The 21,830-nt window shown below is 54.0% G+C and overlaps 1 protein-coding gene and 1 long non-coding RNA gene across 2 annotated transcripts; one reads left to right on the top strand and one right to left on the bottom strand.

Moving 5' to 3' along the window:
* Positions 1–1,849: 1,849 nt before the first annotated feature.
* Positions 1,850–13,811, top strand: AP2S1 (adaptor related protein complex 2 subunit sigma 1). The gene is given in 5 exon segments (XM_086690197.1): positions 1,850–2,103; positions 6,955–7,104; positions 12,730–12,843; positions 13,198–13,257; positions 13,449–13,811. Coding segments are annotated over 5 exon segments (645 nt in total). The 5' UTR covers positions 1,850–1,884; the 3' UTR covers positions 13,551–13,811.
* Positions 5,199–6,849, bottom strand: LOC147573688 (uncharacterized). Its single transcript, XR_015244971.1, has 2 exons — positions 6,681–6,849; positions 5,199–5,316 (listed from the first exon to the last, which is right to left on the bottom strand). It is a non-coding gene; the product is annotated as an uncharacterized LOC147573688 (long non-coding RNA).
* Positions 13,812–21,830: the final 8,019 nt, after the last annotated feature.

The raw sequence follows: 21,830 nt of genomic DNA, 5'->3' as shown, positions 1-21,830 counted from the left end.
TAAAACAAAACAAAAAAGAAACCTAGAGGGGCACCTGGCCAGCTCAGTCGGTGGAACGTGTGATGCTTGATCTTGGGGTTATGAGTTCGAGCCACAGGGTGGGTTTGGAGATTACTTAAAAATAAAATCTTAGGGGTGCCTGGGTGTCTCAGTCGGTTAAGCGTCTGGCTTCCGCTCAGGTCACGATCTCACAGCTCCTGAGTTTGAGCCCTACGTGGGGCTCTGTGCTGACAGCTCAGAGCCTGGAGCCTGCTTCGGATTCTGTGTCTCCCTCTCTCTCTAATGCACCCCTGCTTGTGATCTGTCTCTCAAAAATGAATAAATGTTAAAAAAAAAAATCAGGGGTGCCTGGGTGGCTCAGTCGGTTAAGCGGCTGACTTTGGCTCAGGTCATGATCTCGCGGTCCGTGAGTTCAAGTCCCGCATCGGGCTCTGTGCTCACAGCTCAGAGCCTGAAGCCTGTTTCGGATTCTGTGTCTCCCTCTCTCTGACCCTCCCCCGTTCATGCTCTGTCTCTCTCTGTCTCAAAAATAAATAAACGTTGGGGCGCCTGGGTGGCGCAGTCGGTTAAGCGTCCGACTTCAGCCAGGTCACGATCTCGCGGTCCGTGGGTTCGAGCCCCGCATCGGGCTCTGGGCTGATGGCTCAGAGCCTGGAGCCTGTTTCCGATTCTGTGTCTCCCTCTCTCTCTGCCCCTCCCCCGTTCATGCTCTGTCTCTCTCTGTCCCAAAAATAAATAAACGTTGAAAAAAAAATTAAAAAAAATAAAAATAAAAATAAAAATAAAAATAAATAAACGTTAAAAAATAACATTAAAAAAAAATCAAACCTAGGGGCACCTGGGTGGCTCAGTGGTCATGATCTTGCAGGTGGTGTGTTCGAGCCCCACATCGGGCCATGCACTACAGTGTGGAACCTGCTGGGGATTCTCTCTCTCTCTCTCTCTGCCCTTCCCCCCTTTCCCTCTCTCTTTCTGTCAAAGTAAATAAGTAAACTTAAAAAAAAAATCAAACCTAGAGAATTTCGGTGACGGGAGAAGAGGACCTTTGTAGGCAGGCAGGGTCTTCTACACAGGTCTGTGGAAGTGGTGTTTAAGGTAAAGGAAGAAAAGGAGCCAGCCTCAGGATGAATGCGGAAAGGCCCATGGGCAATAGCAAAGTACAGAGGAAAAGTTGCTGAGTTAGGAAAACATTTGGCCTATTTGAGATAACTGAAAGGAGACAACTGTACCTCTGGATAGGAAGTAAAAAGATCCTATTATCCTGTGGACGTTAACAATGAGCATTCGTGATGTCAGCTAGTATTTATTGAGCACTTACTATGTATCAAACACTGTGATAAGCGCTTCGGAAACTTATCGAAGATGTAAAACAACCCCGCCCAGGTGACCTCTTGATTACTCCTGTTTACACATGAAGAAATTGAGCTAAGAGGTGAAGTTGTTGTCCCAAAGTCACACAGCTAGTTAATGCAATGGCCGAATTTGCACACAGTCCTCTCAAAATCATTCTCTTAAACCACTGTCAATCTCCCACAGGGAACCGCAATATATTTCAAAAAAAGCACTGGGTGAGCGCGGTCAGAGTCACATTTCGAGTTCCCACAGCGCAGTTTTTTCTCCTTCTTTTTTTTTTTTTTTTTTTTTTTTTTTTCTGCCCCCAGACCCACAGATCAATTTCTTACTTAAAACTACTATTTCCAGCATGCCCTTCTCGCCTTGGGAGGATAGGGATGGAGGGAGGACTACCAGAACTACATTTCCCAGAATGCAACTCCCCGTTGCGGGCTGTCACGCAATTGTAGTCCTCGGAAGGGACCATCACCCGCAACTCCCAGCATGCATTCGGGGTCTGTACCGTGGGGTGGGAAAGGACAGTCGCGCAGCATGTTGGGAAGGGGGACCAGCCCTTTTCCCAGGCTTGCAGCCTGGCCGGGGGAAGGCATTCTTGAGACTACGGTTCCCAGTGGGCTGTGCGCGAGAAGGCGGGCGCGTTCTTCTGCCGGAAGTCCGCTCTAGCCCTGGGACCCCGGACTGCTGCGGGAGCCGGAGCTGCCAAGTAGCCGCGGGACCGGGGCCGCTGGGGTCCGGACGGGGGTCGCCATGGTAACGGGGGCGCGCCCACCTTGGGGACGGGCGCAGGGTGGGTCCGCGTGCAGGTGTTTGAGGCTCGCTTGGGTGCTGACAAGCGTCCCCTGCCGCGGTGCGATGGTTTGGGCCGGGCGCGGGCTCTCTGGATTGGGGCCGATTGGAGGCCCGGGAAGGGGGCAACTGGGTGGTGATTCTCGGCGCGGAAGCGCACCGGGGGTCTCGAAGCTAGAGGACATTGGCGACCGAGTGCCAAGGGGAGTGGGCTGTGCGGGAGACACTGGAGATGGCGGGGGCGGGGGGTTGAAATGCGGAGGCGATTCGTGAATCGGGACCTCGGAGGTGGGGAGAAGGAATGGGAGGTGGGGAGGGGGCGACCCAAGAGGAGGGATCTCTGGGAGTGTGGCAGGATAATTGGAGAAGAATGGAAACCTCTGGGACTGCTTCAGAAGGGGTCTTTAGAAGGCGGAAACTGACACTGAAGGAAGAGAGGGGCTGTTGAAACGGGAGAAGTACTGCTGACGAGAGAGAGGGAGAAAGAGAATGAGAGAATCTCAAGGGGAAGAGCCTGGGCGCTGGAGACGGGAAGTAGGCTGCTGTAGGGAATGGGGTCAGGGGAAGTGTGTTGCAAAGCAGGAGAAGGCTTGGAGGTAGGGAGTGGGTATTAGAAACGGTTGGGGGGCAATGGAACAGGTCTTTCCAAGAAGAGGGGTCTTGGGTAGGGTTAGACATGCAAGTGTGAGAGATGTGAATGGAGTTTTGGGAGCAAGGACTGGGCATTGGATTTGGCTCCCCTCCCCCAGGATGGGTCTTTGGGCAGGGAGCTGGAAAACAAGATCAATGGAGGTGGGTGTCAGAACGAGGGAGTCTCCCCCATAAACAGGGTCCTTGGAGGCAACACGGACCTTTGGAACAGGGGAGGAGGCCTTGGCGTCAGAGAAGGGATGTCCCCAGTAAAAAGCCTTCTGAGGCCTAAAAGAGGGGATTGATCGAAACCCAGAAATTGGAAGTCAAAATGGAAGAGCTCCAGGGGATGGGGGCTCAGAGACAGGGAAGGTTGGGGGGCATCCAGAGGGAACATCAGAGGGGTGAGGGTGCAGGAGGGAAGGGACCTCTTAGGGCAGATTCCCAGAGGTGGAGAGATTCTAATACAGAAGAGGTGTGTGAGGGAATTTGGGGGTGAGCGGCAGGATTCTCCCTCAGCTCTTTTATTTTTATTTTTATTTATTTTTTGTTTTTTAATTTTTTTTTTCAACGTTTATTTATTTTTGGGACAGAGAGAGAGCATGAACGGGGGAGGGGCAGAGAGAGGGATACACAGAATCCGAAACAGGCTCCAGGCTCTGAGCCATCAGCCCAGAGCCTGACGCGGGGCTCGAACTCACAGACCGCGAGATCGTGACCTGGCTGAAGTCGGACGCTTAACCGACTGCGCCACCCAGGCGCCCCTGCCTCAGCTCTTTTAGCTCTCCTCCCCCATATACCCTCTATATCTCTGGCTCTGCCCACAGGTTGTGGCTGCCTAGTGAGCCTCCCCCCAGCCAGGCCCAGGCCCTTTCCCTTTGTTTTTTTTTTTTTAATTTTTTTTTTCAACGTTTATTTATTTTTGGGACAGAGAGAGACAGAGCATGAACGGGGCAGGGGCAGAGAGAGAGGGAGACACAGAATCGGAAACAGGCTCCAGGCTCTGAGCCATCAGCCCAGAGCCCGACGCGGGGCTCGAACTCATGGACCGCGAGATCGTGACCTGGCTGAAGTCGGACGCTTAACCGACTGCGCCACCCAGGCGCCCCCAGGCCCTTTCCCTTTGTACCCAGGACCCCTGGCCTGCTAGGAAGTGGTTTTCCCTGGCTCAGCAGATGGGGTTCTTGGAAGGAGAGTGTAACATCCTGTTCCTGTGTGTCTTGATTGGTTGGGGGAAGGGGGACTATTGGAGAGTGAGGCTTAGGAAAGAGAGTGGACTCCCATGAACGGATAGAGGCTCCCGGAGAGTCAGCCAGGGTAGAGGGGTCCAGAGCAAAGCCTTTCGACTCCCAGGTGTGCTTTGTGGCTGTGAGACTTCTTTCTCTGAGCCTCAGTTTCTTAATCTATAAATGGGCATATGCATGCCTGTCTCAAACAGAACTGGGCCTAAAGGCGGGCTTCCTAGCTGGGTGAAGTTGGGCCTTGGTTTTCTTTTCTTTTCTTACTATTTTTTAGCTATTTATTTGGGGCGCCTGGGTAGGCTCAGTCGGTTAAGCATCCGACTTCAGCTCAGGTCATGATCTCACAGTCCGTGGGTTCAAGCACTGCGTCGGGCTGTGTGCTGACAGCTCTGGAGCCTGGAGCCTGCTTCTGATTCTGTGTTTCCCTCTCTCTGCCTCTTCCCCGCTGTCACTCTGTGTGTTTTAATAAACATTTAAAAATTTTTTTTAATGTTTATTTATTTATTTTGAGAGACAGAGTGCGAGCAGGGGAGGTGCTGAGAGAGAGGAACAGAGAGAGAATCCCAAGCAGGCTCGACGCTCAGCGCGGAGCCCGACATGGGGCTCTGTTCCACGACCCCGGGATCCTGACCCAAGCTGAAATCAAAAGTCGGACCCGTAACCGACTGAGCCACCCAGGCGCCCCGGGCCTTGGTTTTCTCAAAGTCAAATGATGGTGAATTATAATATCACTAAGAACTAATACTTGTGTAACATTTAGTATGTTCCAGCCACTGTGCTGGGCCCCTGACATTTCTTAACCCTTGCGACTATCTTATGAGGGAGGTGCTCTCATTATGTCCATTATACAGAAGGAGAAACTGAGGCCCAGAGAGGCCAAGTTACTTGCCCATGGACACACAGCCAGGAGTGCCAGGATTCATTCAGGCTCTAGAGTCTGTGTTCTTAGCCACTTGGACAAATGCCTCTCAGCCATGATCACTAATCGTATCGAGGGCTGTACATATAACAGGTACTGTGCTAAGCACTTCTGGCATTAACTTGTTCACGTTTTCATAGTAGCCCTATGAGGGTTGACCTGGCTTTTCAGAATCACAAGAACGAATTTCCTAGCCCTCGCTGATGGTAATCAGAACTGACACAGCGCGTAATCCTAACCAGGCACGGTGCTGGTCTAGATGCTTTTCACACACTGTTTACTTCCCATCGCACTTTATGAGGCCCTTTCCAGGTGGATAAACTGAGGCACCAAGGAGTTCCATGACTTGAGAAGTGGCAGATGCTTTGGAAAACAGTTCAGCAGTTCCTGAAAAAGTGAGACGCACATTAACACAAGATCCAGCGGTTCCCCCCCTAGGTATATACCCTAGAGAAATGAAAACATAACGTGCATATAAGAGCTTGCATGCAAATGGTCATAGCGGCCTTATTCATAATCACCCAAAAGTGGAAATAACCCAAATGCCCATCAACGGATGGGTGGGTCAGCAAAACGAGGTATAACCATGTGGTGGAATGCGATTCAGCCATAAAAAGGAATGAAGCCTGGGGGCGCCTGGCTGGCTCAGTCGGTTAAGCGTCTGATTTCAGCTCAGGTCATGATCTCATGGTCGTTGGGTTCTGCGTTGACAGCTCAGAGCCTGGAGCCTGCTTCGGATTCTGCGTCTCCCCCTCTCTCAACCCTCCCCAGCTCATGCTTTGTCTCTCCGTCTCAAAAATAAACATTAAAAGAAAATTTTTTTTTTGGAAAGAAAAGAAGTGAAGCCTGGACACACGCCTCCACGTGGGTGCGCTTTGAAAACATTGCCAAGGGGGGGCGCCTGGGTGGCGCAGTCGGTTAAGCGTCCGACTTCAGCCAGGTCACGATCTCGCGGTCCGTGAGTTCGAGCCCCGCGTCGGGCTCTGGGCTGATGGCTCGGAGCCTGGAGCCTGTTTCCGATTCTGTGTCTCCCTCTCTCTCTGCCCCTCCCCCGTTCATGCTCTGTCTCTTTCTGTCCCCAAAAAAAAAAAAAAAAAAAAAAACACGTTGAAAACATTGCCAAGGGACAGAAGCCGAACCAAGGGCCACATAGTTTCTGATTCTATTTACACGAAATGCCCAGAACAGGAAAATCTATAGAGATAGAAAGGTTCTTGTCTGCCAGCGACCAGAAGGAGGGGAAGTGTCTGCTACACGGGTGGGGGTTTCTTTCTGGGGTGATGAAAATATTCTGGAATTAGAGACTAGTGATTTTTGCCCAATCATATGAATGCACTAAAAACCACTTGAACTGTGTACGTCTCGAATGGGTGAATTTTAGGTGGCGCGGTCGGTTAAGGTTCTGACTCTATGATCTCTAGCTGGTGACATCCAGCCTAGTGTCAGGCCCCACGCTGACAGCGCAGAACCTGCTTGGGATTCCCTCTCTCCTTCTCTCTGAGCTCTGTCTCATGTGTGCGCTCTGTCTCTCTCTCTCTCAAAAGAAAGAAACATATCTTTTACGTGGGTGAAATTTAAGAAATTGGTAAGGAAAAAGAAAAGAAAAGAGTTGGGGTCTCCCGGATTCAGACCACAGAAGTCTGAAACTCAAAATATTTCCCGAGCGCATGCTACGTGCCGGCTCCTGAATTAAGCTTATAAACCTCTATCCCACCGAACACTGACGAGATGGATCTTCCTTGGAAACTTACTTTGCCGGTGGGGAGTCTGAGGCTGAGGGGGCGGATCCTTCGTCCAAGGTCAAACAGACAAAGATAGCGGAGCCTGGGCCTCAGGGCCAGGGAGTGGGAAAAGTCACTCCCTTGGGGTGTTGGGACCACCGGGCTCCGGGGAGCAGTTGAGACCCCAGAGGGCAGGCGGCAGGAGGCGTGGCCCGTGGGGATGGGCGGGGCTTTGGGGCGGGGCATCCTGGACCAGCCCTCTCTCCCCGCCACGCTCACTTCCGCTTTCTCCTGCTGTCCCCAGATCCGCTTCATCCTCATCCAGAACCGGGCGGGCAAGACGCGCCTGGCCAAGTGGTACATGCAGTTCGATGACGACGAGAAACAGAAGCTGATCGAGGAGGTGCACGCCGTGGTCACTGTCCGAGATGCCAAACACACCAACTTTGTGGAGGTGATGCTCCCCTGCCCCCCCCCCCATGCCTCCCACACTCGCCTGCTTCCCTCCACCCGTCCTTCCTGCCCAGCCTCCTGCCCGACGCCTACAGGCAGGAACCCCTCGGGCCCTCTTTTCCTTCCCGCGTTCATTCCCTCAACACGCTTTGAGCTGGCGATCTTCCTTCTTTGCAAAGAACTTTTCATTGTGGGAAAAAAAAAATTTGTTTTTAAGATTTTAGTTTTAAGTCATCCCTACACCCAACGTGGGGCTCGAACCCACAGCCCCGAGAGCAAGAGTCACACGCTCTACCAGGCGCCAGGGTCCCCACGTTGTGAAGATTTTCGAACATACAGATTAATACAGTGAGAAGGAAGTTGGTTGAAGATTCATACACCCACTATCCAGATTTCATCTGTATTAATATTTCACCCTTTGGCTCTACCTTTTCTTTTTCTTTTGGCTGAAGGATTTTTTTTTTTCTCGTGCCTTTTTAAAACTTCCTATAAAGGGGCGCCTGGGGTGGCCCAGATGGTTAAACGTCCGACTTTGGCTCAGGTCATGATCTCAGAGGTCGTGGGTTCGAGCCCCACGTGGGGCTCTGTGCTGACAGCTCAGAGCCTGGAGCCTGCTTCAGATTCTGTATCTCCCTCTCTCTCTGCCTATCCCCCATTCGTGCTCGCTTGCTCTCTCTCTCTCTCTCTCAAAGGTAAATAAACATTAAAAAGAAACTTATTTTAACAAATTACTATAAAAATGAGGGCGCCCAGGTACCTGGCTGGTTCAGTCGGTGGAGCACGTGACTCTTGATCTCAGGGTTGTGAGTTTAGCCCCACATTGGATGTAGAGATTGCTTAAAAATAAAATCTTAAAAATGAAATAAAACTCTAGAAACACACACACACACAAGTAGAGACTAAGGTAGCGAACTATCCCTTGCTGTAGTGTTTGAAATTAAGTTACAGAGATGATGACTTTTCACTCCTAATTATCTCAGAAAATAAAGATGCTTCCTTACATTACCGCAATATCATTAGCCGACCTGATGAAAGTAATCATACTCCCTTATTTACTCTAATACCCAATCAATAGTTAAATGTCCCCCAGATTGTCGTAGCTGATTATTCAGAGCCAGTCAAGGATCTTGTATGGCTGTTTGTTGCTATGTCTCAGGTTCGTTCGTTCGTTCGTTCATTCATTCATTCATTCGTTCATTTTAAGTAATCTCCATACCCAACAGGGGGCTTGAACTCATGACCCTGAGATCAAGAGTTGCAGGCTATACTGCCTGAACCAGCCCAGTGTCTTTAAATCAGGAAGACTGTGTCTTTAATTCCCACGGCATCAGCCAGGCTGTAAGTTCAACACATTTAATGGGGGCCTACTGTATGCCGGGCACTGTTCCTTACTATTATTATTATTACGTTTATGTTTATTATTTTTGAGATAGAGCAGGGGAGAGGCTGAGAGAGGGGGAGACAGAGGCGCTGAAGCGGGCTCTGCTCTGACACCAGAGAGCCCAACGCGGGGCTCGAACTCACGAACTGTGAGATCATGACCTGAGCCGAAGTCGGACGCTTAACCAACCGAGCCACCCAGGCGCCTCCGCCGGGCACTGTTCTGGGTGCGGGAACTGAAAGATCCAAGTCCCTGCCCTGAGGGCACTGATGTTCTGGTCAGAGGGAGCCTGGTGACAAAGGTAGAGCCTGGCGGGTGGTGACAGGTGCCGGGGAGCAAAAGCGTCATCTGTAGGAGGTGAAGTGCTGGCGTGTGTACCGCGGGGGTCGGAATGCAGGTGTCAGGGATTTAAGGAGGAAGTCTGGAAACGGTAGCATTGGAGCCAAGACCTGAAGGGGCTGAAGAAGTGGCAGGAGATGATATCTGAGAGGGAGGGAGCCCTCCCAACCCAGGGAGTAGCCAGTAAGGAGTAGGGAGCAAAGGCCCTGAGGCGGGAACCTAGTGGGGCATTCCTGGGATAGCAAGAAAGCTAGCGGGTCTGAGGTGCTGTAAGGCAGGGAGGAGGGCCGATGAGGTCAAAGAGATAACGGGGACAGATCACCTGGGGCCTCGTGGGCCTCATAAGACTTGAGCTCTTACGAGTGCCGGTGGCTGCTCAGGGAGGGTTTTGAGCAGAGAAGGGAGGTGGGCTAGCTCAGGAAAGAGCAGGTTGAGGGCGAAGGCCAGGAGTGAGGCGTCTGTTCACACCCCAGCGGAGAATCCAGGACGGAGTGATGAACCGGAGTTTGGGCAGGATGTGGTCATCTGGAAGGTTCTGCACACTGCGGGCAAGGAAGGCCGAGGGACTTAGCGGGGTTGGGGGGGTGGTGATGATCGACAGAGGGGAACAAAGGAGAGAAGAGAGGCCATATGTAGAGGCGGGAGGTGAGGAGGCAGAGGAAAGCCAGGAGATTCGGGGGTCCCAGCAGCCTGGAGAAAAGGGTTTCCAGGAGGAGGACGAGATGGGGGGCCTTGCGGGGAGCGGGGCGATGGGGCGAGAGCCGGTGCAGCAGGTGCAGGATGGAAGGAGGGGGCGGATGCCCCGTCCCCTGCTGCCAGCATAGTGGGCCTCCTGCTCGGAGTGCTGAGGGACCAGGAGCAGGTCGGTGATGCCGGCTGGGCAGGCGAGAAGGTCACAAGGGGCCCTGACGCCCAGATCTTCGGTTCCTCCCAATGTAGGCCATTAATTCATTCATTTGTTCCTTTGTGCGTTTATTTCCCACTCTCTCCCACCACCACCCAGAGAGGGCAGGGCTGGGACGGAGCAGCCGGGTGGGAAGAGGGCGCCTGACTCAGCCTGAGGGTCAGGGAGGGGTTCCCGGGGGAGGGAATGCAGTGGGGAATAAGAGAGAATTGGTGGGGCGCCTGGGTGGCTCAGTCGGTTAAGCGTCCGACTTCAGCTCAGGTCACGATCTCGCGGTCCGTGAGTTCGAGCCCCGCGTCGGGCTCTGGGCTGATGGCCCGGAGCCTGGAGCCTGCTTCCGATTCTGTGTCTCCCTCTCTCTCTGCCCCTCCCCCGTTCATGCTCTGTCTCTCTCTGTCCCAAAAATAAATAAAAGTTAAATTTTTTTTTTTTAAAAAAAGAGAGAATTGGTCCCTCCCCCAACGAAGTGGGAAGGATCAGGGGTAGGAGACAATAAATACTGTCTCTCTCAGGAGACTGAGATCAGGGCAGGCTTCCTGGAGGAGGGGACTTGTGAGAGGAAAACCTAAGAATGAGTACCCAACGAGAAGGCCCAGGCCACCCAAACTTTCTTCCCCTCGTTTGTTCATGAATGCCTATTCCTTAGCACCTATATTAGATTCCTTTTGCTGTGGTAACAAATCACTTTTTTCTTCTGGTTTATTTATTTATTTTGAGAGAGAGAGAGAGAGAGCGAGAGAGCGAGCACGCACACAAGTGAGGGAGGGTAGGTGAGAAGGAGAGACAGAATTCCAAGCAGGCTCCACGCCACCAGCGCCGAGCCCGATGTGCGGCTCGAACGCGCTGACTGTGAGATCATGACCTGAGCCGAGATCAAGAGTTGGGACACTTAACCGACTGAGCCACCCAGGCGCCCCTGTGGTAACAAATTACTAAACTTAGTGGCTCCAAACAACACAGATTCATTGTCTCACAGTTCTTGAGGTCGGGCGTCCACAATGGGTCAGCAGGGGCTGAGTTCCCTCTGCGGGCTCTGGGGAGAGTCTGTTTCCTTGCCTTTCCCCCACTTCTGGAGGCGGCCCTCGTTCCTCCGCACGGGGGGCCCCTTCTCCAGCTTCAAAGGCGGCAGTATAGCCTCTTGAACTCTCTCTCCCACCCACACTCTCCCGTCGTCTTCTTTCCCTTATAAGGATCCTTGTGGAATTGCTCTGGGCCCCGTCGGGATAATCCCAGATCTCCCCGTCTCAAGATCCTTAGCACACCTGCACAATCTCTTTTGCCACGTAAGGTCACCTATTCACGGATTCCAGGGATTAGGGCTTGGCCTTCTTCCCGTGCAGGGTGGTGCTGGGGACACGGCGGTGACAGCCCCAGCTCAGTCCAGTGAGGAGACAGACCTGCCCCCAGACAGTGACGCCTGGAGTGGTCAGGGTGGGGATGGGGGCCCCGTGGTGGGGGCAGTTCAGAGGGGGCCTGCCCCAGCCTGCGGGAAGAGACTCATCTGAGAGTATATAGCAGGAGAAGGCGTGAAGGTGTGGGGGGCCGGATCCCTGAGAGAGAGAGAGAGAGAGAGAGCACACAAGGTGCCCATGGGGAGGGGCAGAGGGAGAGGGAGAGAGAGAATTCCAAGCAGGCGCTCAGTGCAGAGCCTGACTTGGGGCTCGATCCCAGGACCCTGAGATCATGACCCGAGCCGAAATCAAGAGTCGACGCTCAACTGAGTGAGCCACCCAGCTTCCCCGAGAAGCCTTCAAATTTAAAACTGAGGCATAGGAACAAGCCGGGAGGGTGACAGTGGGAGACGGAGAGCTTTCAGAAAAAACAGAATGCTGGGCGCCTGGGTGGCTCAATCGGTGAATCATCCAACTCTTGATTTCTGTTCAGGTCATGATGTCAGGGTCCTGAGATTGAGCCCCACGCCTGCTTGGGATTCTCCCTCGCTCCCTGCCCCTCCCCGGCTCGCTCGCTCTCTCTCTCTCTCTCTAAGTAAACAAATAAACTTAAAAAAAAAAAGGAAAGGAAACATACTCAAAGTATAGAAATTAACAGAAGGATGAGCCCGGGGGGAGGAAAAAAAGAGGCATAAAAATCAGGGACTAATGTTTTGTAGTTTCCACCAGGTGGCGACAAAACATTCTAACACCAGATCCAGAGCTGGGATTTTTCAGATATTGGCCAAAGACCTCGTGCTTAGCAAACCCTGATGCCTATTTGTATCTATATCTATCTCTCTCTTTTTTTATTTTTATTTTTTTTTAATTTTTTTAAATGTTTTATTTATTTTTGAGACAGAGAGAGACAGAGCATGAACAGGGGAGGGGCAGAGAGAGAGAGGGAGACACAGAATCTGAAACAGGCTCCAGGCTCTGAGCTGTCAGCACAGAGCCCGACGCGGGGCTCGAACTCACGGACTGCGAGATCATGACCTGAGCCGAAGTCGGAGGCTTAACCGACCAAGCCACCCAGGCGCCCCTCTCTCTTTTTTTAAAACAAATTTTATTTACTTTGAGAGAGAGAGAGAGAGAGAGAGAGAGCGCGCACACCATGCCAAAGGGGGAGAGGTAGAGAGGAGGAGAAGGAGAATCCCAGGAAGGCTCTGTACTGTCCGTGCAAAGCCCAGTGCGGGGCTCAAACCCACACACCACGAGATCATGACCTGAGCCGAAGTCGGATGCTTAACCGAGCCCCCCAGGTGCCCCTGTATCTATCTCTTTATCTAGTTTCCCAGTGCAGACCTCAGTGCAGGCGCCCCCTCCTCCAGGAAGCCCTCCTGGATCCCCAGGCTGGGGATGGCCGTGGATGAACCTCTGTGGGTTTGGGAGCCCCGCGAGGGGAGGGCCAGGCCTGTCTCTGTCACCACTGTGTCCCCGGCACAGGGCCAGATGCAGAGCAGGGCCTCAGGGACCGTGCATGGGATAAAGGACGGAATTTTTTGGCTCCGCTCTGCCCAGCACGTTGGGTCCTGGGCACAGCTGGGCGCTGACAGGCTCTCTGCCCTGCAGTTCCGGAACTTCAAGATCATTTACCGACGCTACGCTGGCCTCTACTTCTGCATCTGCGTGGATGTCAATGACAACAACCTGGCCTACCTGGAGGCCATCCACAACTTCGTGGAGGTGCAGGGGCAGGCGGGGGGTGGGGGGGTGGCGGGGGAGCGGGTAGGGGCGCTGTGGCCCTCGGCCCGACTCCCCGGAACCACCGCTGGTCTCCCCTCGGGATGCCCAGACCGGGTGGGTGGGGGTGGGGGGCCTCCCTCTGCCCCTCCCTGCCCGTACAGTTTCCTCTTTCTCCCTCTGCCTGTCTGTCTGTCTTGTCTGCCGTCTTTCGCTCTCCCATCATCCCTGCCCTTGACTTTCTGCCTCTGACCGTCTTTGTCACCGCGTCTTTCCTCCTCCCTGCCTCCCCCTTCCTCAGTTTCTCTGCGTGTCTCTCCCTGCCCGGCTCTTAACCATCTCTGCCTCCTCCCCCAGGTCTTAAACGAGTATTTCCACAACGTCTGTGAGCTGGACCTGGTGTTCAATTTCTACAAGGTGGGCTTCCGGTCAGGAGGAGGGAGGAGGGCGGGCCGCCCGGTGCCTCTGCCCCTGTCCGTTTCCTGGCTCTCTGTCATCAGGGGTTCGGACCAGCACCTGTTGGGGGGTGGGGAGGCCTCCCTCACACCAGGGTCTCCCCCCCCACCCCCCGCCCTGCCACCCCGCCCCATCGACCTCCCTCCGCTCAGGTTTACACGGTCGTGGACGAGATGTTCCTGGCCGGCGAGATCCGCGAGACCAGCCAGACGAAGGTGCTGAAGCAGCTGCTGATGCTCCAGTCCCTGGAGTGAGGGCGCAGGCCCCCCACCCGCCCCGGTCCCCCGGCTCCCTGCTCGCCCCCTTGCCAGTCCCGGGCCACCCCGGTGCCCTCCCTCAGCCGCCCGGGAGGAAGGCCCCCGCTGGGCCCGGGCCACCAGGAAGGAGACTGCACCCCACCGCCTCCGGGCCCAGCCGTGGGTGGAGGCCACCTTGCACCTTCCGGGTAACCGTGCCCTTGTCGTGTGACGCTGTGAGTGCACGCGTGGAGCTCCCAATAAACCCATGGTCCCGCCCGGCCTGTGTCTCTGAGCCCTCGCCTGTTCGCCCTAGAAGCCGCAGGCACCGAGGGACGCCCCGCCACCCGTCGTCGGTCGGTCGGTCGACTAACACCCGTCGGCCTGAGTGAGGCGGGTGCACCGGGTGCATTCCCGCCCGCCTGACCTGGAGGGGCGAGGGATTTGGACACTGAGCACTTGCTACTAAAATAGTAATACTCCTGCCAACATCTAACAGCACCAGGCGTCACCTTCCCTAATCCTCACAAGGTCATGAGGAAGGGACTGTTAGTATCCCCGCTTTCCAGGTGAGATCACTGAGGCTCGGGAAGGTCAAAAGACTTGCCCGCAGTCACATAGCTAGTGTGGCTAAGCTGGGTTTGTTCTGAGCCCTGGCAGGTGGCTCCAGAATCTTTTTTTTTTTTTTAATGTTTATTTTTGAGAAAGAGTGAGCAAGCGGGGAAAGGGCAGAGAGAGAGGGAGACAGAGGATCCAAAGCAGGCTCTGTGCTGAGAGCAGAGAGCCAGATGTGGGGCTCGAACTCATGAACCGCAAAATCATGACCTGAGCCGAAGTCTGACGCCTGACCATCTGAGCGGCCCAGGCATCCTGGTTGATAAGAGTTTTGTTTTGCTTTTCTTTCTTTTTTTTTTTTAATTTTTTTTTTTTTAACATTTATTTATTTTTGAGACAGAGAGAGACAGAGCATGAGCAGAGGAGGCTCAGAGAGAGAGGGAGACACAGAATCCGAAATAGGTCCCAGGCTCTGAGCTGTCAGCCCAGAGCCCGACGCGGGGCTCGAACTCACGGACCGCGAGGTCAGGACCCGAGCCGAAGTCGGACGCCCAACCGACTGAGCCACCCAGGCACCCCTGGTTTTGTTCTTTATTTACTTGAGAGAGACAGAGACCGCATGAGTAGGGGAGGGGCAAAGAGAGAGACTCCCAAGCAGGCTCCACACCGTCAGCACGGAGCCCGATGGCGGGGCTCGAACCGTGAGATCACGACGGGAGCCCAAACCAAGAGTCGGATGCGCACCCAGCCAGCTGTCACCCAGGCGCCCCGGCGGTCGCTAATAGATTTTATCTCGCAGGGTTTGCTTGAGGGTGAAGTCAATCCTGAGAAAGTTGAGGGGGTGCGTGACATTAGGAAGCAAACGCTCACTGCACAGACCTGAAGTGCCCGCTGCGGGCAGGGCCCTGTCGCAGACACCAGAGACGTCTGCGGAAGCGGACAGTGAGCAGCCGGCCCGCAGAGGCGACTTTATAGATACAATCGTTACAACAGCGTGTTAGTTTCTCGCTGCTGGCGTAACGACTTTACACGAACTCGGTGGCTTCAAACAACGGGGATTGGCGACTGACCACCGGAGGAGGGGTGAGGGTGGAGCGTGTGCGGCTGTCGAGGGGGTGGGAGGTGAGGCCCTCCCCGGGATGGGGAAAGAGCGGGTGGGAGGAATATGCTGAGGTTCTCGGGACATGGCGAGCGTGTGAGTTTCCTGCAGCCGCTGTAACCTACGACCACAAAGCAAAGTGGCGTGAAAGGAGAAATCAAGCCCCTCACAGATCTGGGGGCCAGAAGTCTGAAATCAAGGTGTCAGCAGGGCCCTGCTCTCCCCGCCCCGCCCCCACCGCCCCCGACACCCCAGGGTGGGGGGATCCTTCCTTGCCTCTTTCAGTTTCCCGTGGCTCCTGACATCCCCTGGGCGGGGACCACGTCCCTCCAGTCTCGGCCTCCATCGTCACGTTCTCTTCCCTCTGTGCCTGCACCTTCTCCTTTCCTTTCTCTTACAGGGACACTGGTCACCGGCTTTAGGGTCCTCCAGGAATTACCCTATATGATAATATCTATTATATCTAATATATATTATCTATATGATCTTGGGGAGCCTGGGTGGCTCAGTCACTTGGGCATCTCGATTCTGGCTCAGGTCCTGATTTCGCAGTTCCCGGGATTTGTGCTCCGCTGACAGTGCGGAGCCTGCTTGGGATTCTCTCTCTCTGTGCCTCTGTCTTTGCCCCTCCCCTGCTCATTCTCTCTCTCTCTCTCTCTCTCTCTCTCTCTCTCTCTCTCTGTCAATAAATATGAAAAAGGGGATAATTTACATGATCTCATCTCAGGATCTTTTAACATAATGACATCGGCAAAGACCCTTTTTCTGAATAAGGTCATGTTCACAGGCTCCAAGACGTGGCATATCTGGGGAGGCGGGGTGGGGGACCATCCATCACTAGAGCGGGTTTGAGATACCTTGGGTCATCCAGGAAAGGTGACCAGGAGGCCTTTGAACACGTGGACTCTAAGGCTCAGAGAGGGAAGGAAGTAGGGAGCGTTCCCTAATTTGTGCATTCAACACCTGTTTCTTGGGCACCTACTATGTGCCAGTCACTGTTTAGCCCTGGGCGGATACCACAGCGAGCAGGACAGGTCACCTGAAGGCGATGGGGCAATGCATACATAAGCAAGTCCGTATCCACTATGTCACAAAGTGACGAGTGCAGCGGAGGCAAATAAAACAGGGAGAGGAGGCAGAGAAGCATGGCGGATGCCATTTCTGTTCGAGATGATGGTCCGGAAAGCCTCTCCGGAGGAGGTGACGCTGGAGCTGAGAGTGAGAGAGGGGAGGGAGTGAACCATGGGAGATTTTAGGGGACGACCGTCCCAAGCAGCGGGAACAGCAGGTGCAAAGGCCCTGGGGCAGAACACGCAAGGAAGCCAGCATGGCGGGAACAGCGTGGGCAGAGGGGAGAGTGGAGGTGATGTGTTCAGAAGATAGAGGGATTGTGGGACGGGAAGGGGATGGCAGATTGCAGCAAGTGGCACCAGCTGTGGTGAGGACACTGGGTTGAGATGAGAGCCACAGGAAGGATTGTTTGTTGGTGGTGGTTGGGAGGGCTTGGGGGGAAGGTGGTGACGGCTTTGTTGAGCTCGACCTCGCACTGCATGCAATTCCCCCCTTAAAACGTACAATTCAGAAGCTTTCAGGGCATTCGCAGGGGTGAGTTACATCACCACGATCACTGTTATTACTGAATTTATTATTTTTAATGTTTTATTTATTTATTATTTTTTTTAAATTTTTTTTTCAACGTTTATTTGTTTTTGGGACAGAGAGAGACAGAGCATGAACGGGGGAGGGGCAGAGAGAGAGGGAGACACAGAATCGGAAACAGGCTCCAGGCTCTGGGCCATCAGCCCAGAGCCCGACGCGGGGCTCGAACTCACGGACCGCGAGATCGTGACCTGGCTGAAGTCGGACGCTCAACCGACCGCGCCACCCAGGCGCCCCTGTTTTATTTATTTTTGAGAGGAGGGACGGAGGAGGGGGAAACAGGAGATCTGAAGCGGGGTCTGGGCTGACAGCAGAGAGCCTGACGCGGGGCTCGAACTCACAAACTGTGAGATCACGACCCGAGCCGAGATGGGACACTCAACCCACTGAGCCACCCAGGCGCTTTCAACGTGTGAAAATCCTCATCACCCCCCAAAAGACACCCGTGCCCTCAATTGCTGGCACCCCGCAATCCAGCCACCACCTTCCCCCAGACCTGCTCACCCACCAACCGTCTTTCGGTCTCTGTGACTCTGCCCGTTCTGGACATTTCGTAGAAACGGAGTCCTACCATCCGCGCTGCTCGCGAATGCTGGGATTCCGCTAGCTGGGATTTCAGGGAGCCGAGAGGCCAGTGAGGTGACTGGAAGAGTCTGGGCGACAGAGGCCGCTGGCAGGGGCCAGGGCGGGGGGCACCGCGACCAAAGTAAGGGGGGAGGGGCGACACCGGATTCCGGACACGTTTTGAAGGCGGAGACAGGACTTGATGACAGCGTGAGGTCAGCTGGGAGAGAAATCAAGGATCCCTCCCGATTTTGCAGCCCCGAGCGTCGGGGTCGCTGGGGCCTCCTTTTCCAGGAGCGCGAAGCCAGCGGGAAGAACACGTCTAGTTGGTGCGCTCGAGTGTCCACTCGAGCGGTGCTTGGTGGGTCTGCGGCTCAGGAGAGAGGACGTTTGGAAGTTGCTAGAACGCTGCAGGTATGGACAGCCACGAGGTCGCTGAAGTCACCACGGTGGGGGGGGCGGGGGAGGGAGAAAGGAAGAGGAGAGATCAGAGGGTAACAGAGAGGCTGACAGGCCAGTGCGTAGGAAGGAAAGCCACCCAGCGCAGCGTCATCCAATCAAGGGGACAGGGGGGCTCAGGAGGAGACAGTACCTGTGCCTTCCGTGCCGTTCAGATCACTGCACGATGGCCCTGTCAGGATGGCTCGCTTAGAAATACCTAATGTGGAGGAGGGGGGCACGGCGCCTGGGGGGCTCAGTCAGTGAAGCCTCCGACTTGGTTTGAGCTCAGGTCATGATCTCAGGGTTCGTGAGTTCGAGCCCCACATCGGGCTCCGCCCTGGCCGCGCAGAGCCTGCCTGGGATTCTCTCTCTCTCCTTCTCTCTCTGCCCCTCCTGTGCTGTCTCTCTCTCTCTCTCTCTCTCAAAATAAATAAATAAACTTTTTGTAAAAACAGGTGAATTTTAGGATATGTGAATATACCTCAATTCTTAAAAGAAAGAAAGTGAAAAAAAAAGAAAAGCTGCTGAGTGGTCACATCAGAGAAGGGCAGAGAATCGGCCGCTGGATTTGGTAAAGTGGGGTCAGCGGGGACCAGAGCAGGGCTGGTGGAGCCCGATCCCTGGACCAATCAGAGCGGCTTCTGGAGAGCCCAGGAAAGAACAGGACAAAAGCCCCTAGAAACCCCTGGGAGGAAGTGTTGCTCTAAAAGAAAACAGTGGCTGGGGAGGGATGTGAGATCAGGGAGATGGGGATTTTTTTTTTTTAATGTTTATGTATTTATTTTTGAGAGAGAGAGAGAGCACAAGCAGCATAGGGGCAGAGAGAGAGAGGGAGACGCAGAATTCGAAGCAGGCTCCAGGCTCTGAGCTGTCAGCCCAGAGCCCGACGCGGGGCTCGAACCCACGAACTGAGAGATCGTGACCTGAGGCGAAGTCTAATGCTTAAGCGACTGAGCCGCCCAGGTGCCCCAGGACTGGTGTCCTTTAAGAAGGGAAAATTTGGCCCCAGGGACAGACGGGCTCAGAAGAAAGACAAGTGAGGACACGGGAAGAAGACGGACACCCACAAGCCAAGGAGAAAGGCCTAGAATGGATTCTTCCTCCCAGCCCTCAGAAGGAACCAATCCTGCAACACTTCTGACCTCCTGTACCACGGGACAATACACTTCTGCCGTTTAAGCCACCCGGTCTGTGGGCCTTTCTTAAAACAGCCCCGGGAAACTAATCCATGTGGGAAAACAAAGCTACAAGAAAAGGCAAGAACCTTTTGAGCAGGAAGGAATATGAGGGCTTGCCTAACCAGAAATCAAGTTCATCATTATTTAGCCTCAGCCACTAAGAGACCAGGGTATTTGCATAAGATTAGGCAAGCACATTACCAAAAAAAGAACAGACGGCTCAGAAACAGACCCACACATTCATGGAGATTTCATAAGAGACAGAAGGTCGCCTTTCAGATCACGGAGGAAGGATGTGGGTTATCCACATGGGGCTGTCTAGAAAAGACTGCATTGAAAGTAAAAACCTTTGGACATCAAAAGACACTGTAAACAAAATGAAAAGATGTGCCACAAGTTGTGGATGATAGTTGCAATCCATGTACCTGACAGAGGGATTCGTGTCCATAATATATAAAGAGCTCTTGGCTAATCAATAAGAACAAGACAGGGGCGCCTGGGTGGCTCAGTGGGTTCAGCATCCGACTTCGGCTCAGGCCGGTGGGTTCGAGCCCCACATCGGGCTCTGGGCTGACGGCTCGGGGCCCGGAGCCCGCTTTGGATTCCGCGTCTCCCTCTCCCTCTGCCCCTCCCTGGCTTGCACTCTGTCTCTGCCTCTGTCTCTCTCTCTCACAAAAATAAATACACATTAAAAAGTTAAAAAAAAAAAAAAAAAGAACAAGACAAAACTGAATGAATAACCGTGCAAAAGAGGGAGGGGAAAACAGCCCCGGAAGTTCTGGAAGATGAGGAGAGGAGGCAGGTTATGAGATGGGAGATCTCTACCTCACACCGTATACCAAACATCTGCGATGTAACCTATCTGTAGTTATCAGCCCCCTGGGTGGAGACGGGCCTGGCAGAAGGGGGCGGGAGCTTCATCGACCTGGCTGAGAGTGAATTCAAGGTAAAGACGGGAGAAATTCTTTCTTTCCGGCCTGGGCAAGGGAGAGGCCGGCCCAGGCCAGAGGGAAACGGGAGGTGGAAGACAAGGGTGGCTCTGTGCCCAGCACTTGTCTGAGTCTTGTCAAGGGTGGCCGGGGTCAGCCGTGCCTTTCCTTCCCCCGTGACGCCCGCCCTTGGCCGACCACATCCTCTCTAATCGCCCTAGCGCATGTCAGGCACTTCCGGTGTGCAGCTCATGCTCAGTGGCTTGAGTCGCCTACTTTCTCGGGCGGCACAGACATCCTTCCAGACACGCGGGCTGGAAACTTTGAAGGGCCTCATGACTCACCTCTGCATCGCACGGCCCACATCCCAGCCAGCAGGAAGTCCTGTGGGTTTGACCTTCAGAATGTATCCGAAGCCTGACCCCCCACAGCCACCACCCCGGTCCCAGAGCCATTGTCCCTCACCTTAGCCATGGCGGTCACCTTAACCGGGGCAGAAGGTTCCTTACGCGACGGCAGAACCCTTTCGCAGGAAGTGCACGATGTCACTTGCTTCTCTGAATCCCTTCTGCGGGGCGCTTGGGTGGCTCAGTTGGTTGAACATCCGACTCTAGCTCAGGCCACGATCTCACGGTTCGTGAGTTCAAGCCCCTCGTCGGGCTTTGTGCTGACAGCGTGGAGCCTGCTTTGGATTCTCTGCCTCCCTCTCTCCTCTTGCAAAAAAGAAAAACAACGAAAAAAAAATCACATAGGAATCCCTCCTGTGGCTCTTGCCTCACTCAGAAGGACCTAACGACACCGCTGTCCCCTCTTTTGCCTCATTCCCCATCCTCTCTGCCCCTTGCACACTCTGTTCCATGCACACTGGCCTCTTTTGCCCCTTTGCTGTTCCTTGAGCTTATCAGACACAGTCCTGCCTCAGGACCTTTGCACTTATTCTCTCTGCCTGGGACACAGTTCCCCCAGATATTTGTGTGGCTCCTTCTCTCACCTTGTTCAGGTCTCTACTCTAATGTCACCTCCCCTGCCTGGCCTTCCTGACCTCACCACAGAAAATAGTTATCCTTGGGGCGCCTGGCTGGCTCACTCAGGGGAGCACGCGACTCTTGATCTCGGGGTTACGAGCTGGAGCCCCACGTTGGGCACAGAGATTACTTAAAAACAGAATCTTAGGCGCGCCTGGGTGGCTCAGTCAGTTGAGCGTCTGACTTCGGCTCAGGTCATGATCTCGCGGTCTGTGAGTTCGAGCCCCACGTCGGGCTCTGTGCTGACAGCTCAGAGCCTGGAGCCTACTTCGGGTTCTGTGTTCTCGCTCTCTCTCTCTGTCCCTCCCCTGCTCCTGCTCTGTCTCTCTCTCTCTCTCTCAAAAATAAACATAAAAAATTTTTTTTAATAAAAAAAATCTTAAAAACACAATAATGATGCATAGAAAATGCTCAATAAATATTAAATGAGTGAATGAACAAATGAGTCCTCTCCCCAGGCCCAAAAGGTAGGGGAGAGGACTATCCCATTTCACAGGTGAGGAGACTGAGGCCCAGAGAGGCAAAGTCACCTGCTGGAGGCCACCCAGTTTCCATCTGCTGAGTTCTTGCTGCAAGGAAGGCTCGGCGCTCGGCCCCCAACTTGAAGGTTCTCTGACGGGGTCTGATTGTCCCCTGCTGGGCAGGTGAGGGCCAAGTCACTTAGCTGGCGCACAGACCCGGGGAGCGGCAGACCCGGGATTCCAGCCTGTCTGGGGTCAGGGCCATCGTTTCTCCTGTGGCTGCCCGCGAGCCGGCGTGAGAGGCCGAGCGAGATAACTCGACACCCTGATTCCATTTGTTGTTGTTGTTTTGAACGTTTGCTTTTCATCCTCAACGTACGGGTTAAC

Source organism: Puma concolor, chromosome E2 (genome assembly GCF_028749965.1).
Source record: "Puma concolor isolate L17-30 chromosome E2, mPumCon1.1.hap2, whole genome shotgun sequence".
NCBI lineage: Eukaryota > Metazoa > Chordata > Mammalia > Carnivora > Felidae > Puma > Puma concolor.
Note: the sequence above shows the minus strand (reverse complement) of the source record. Positions and strands in the feature narration are given on the sequence as shown.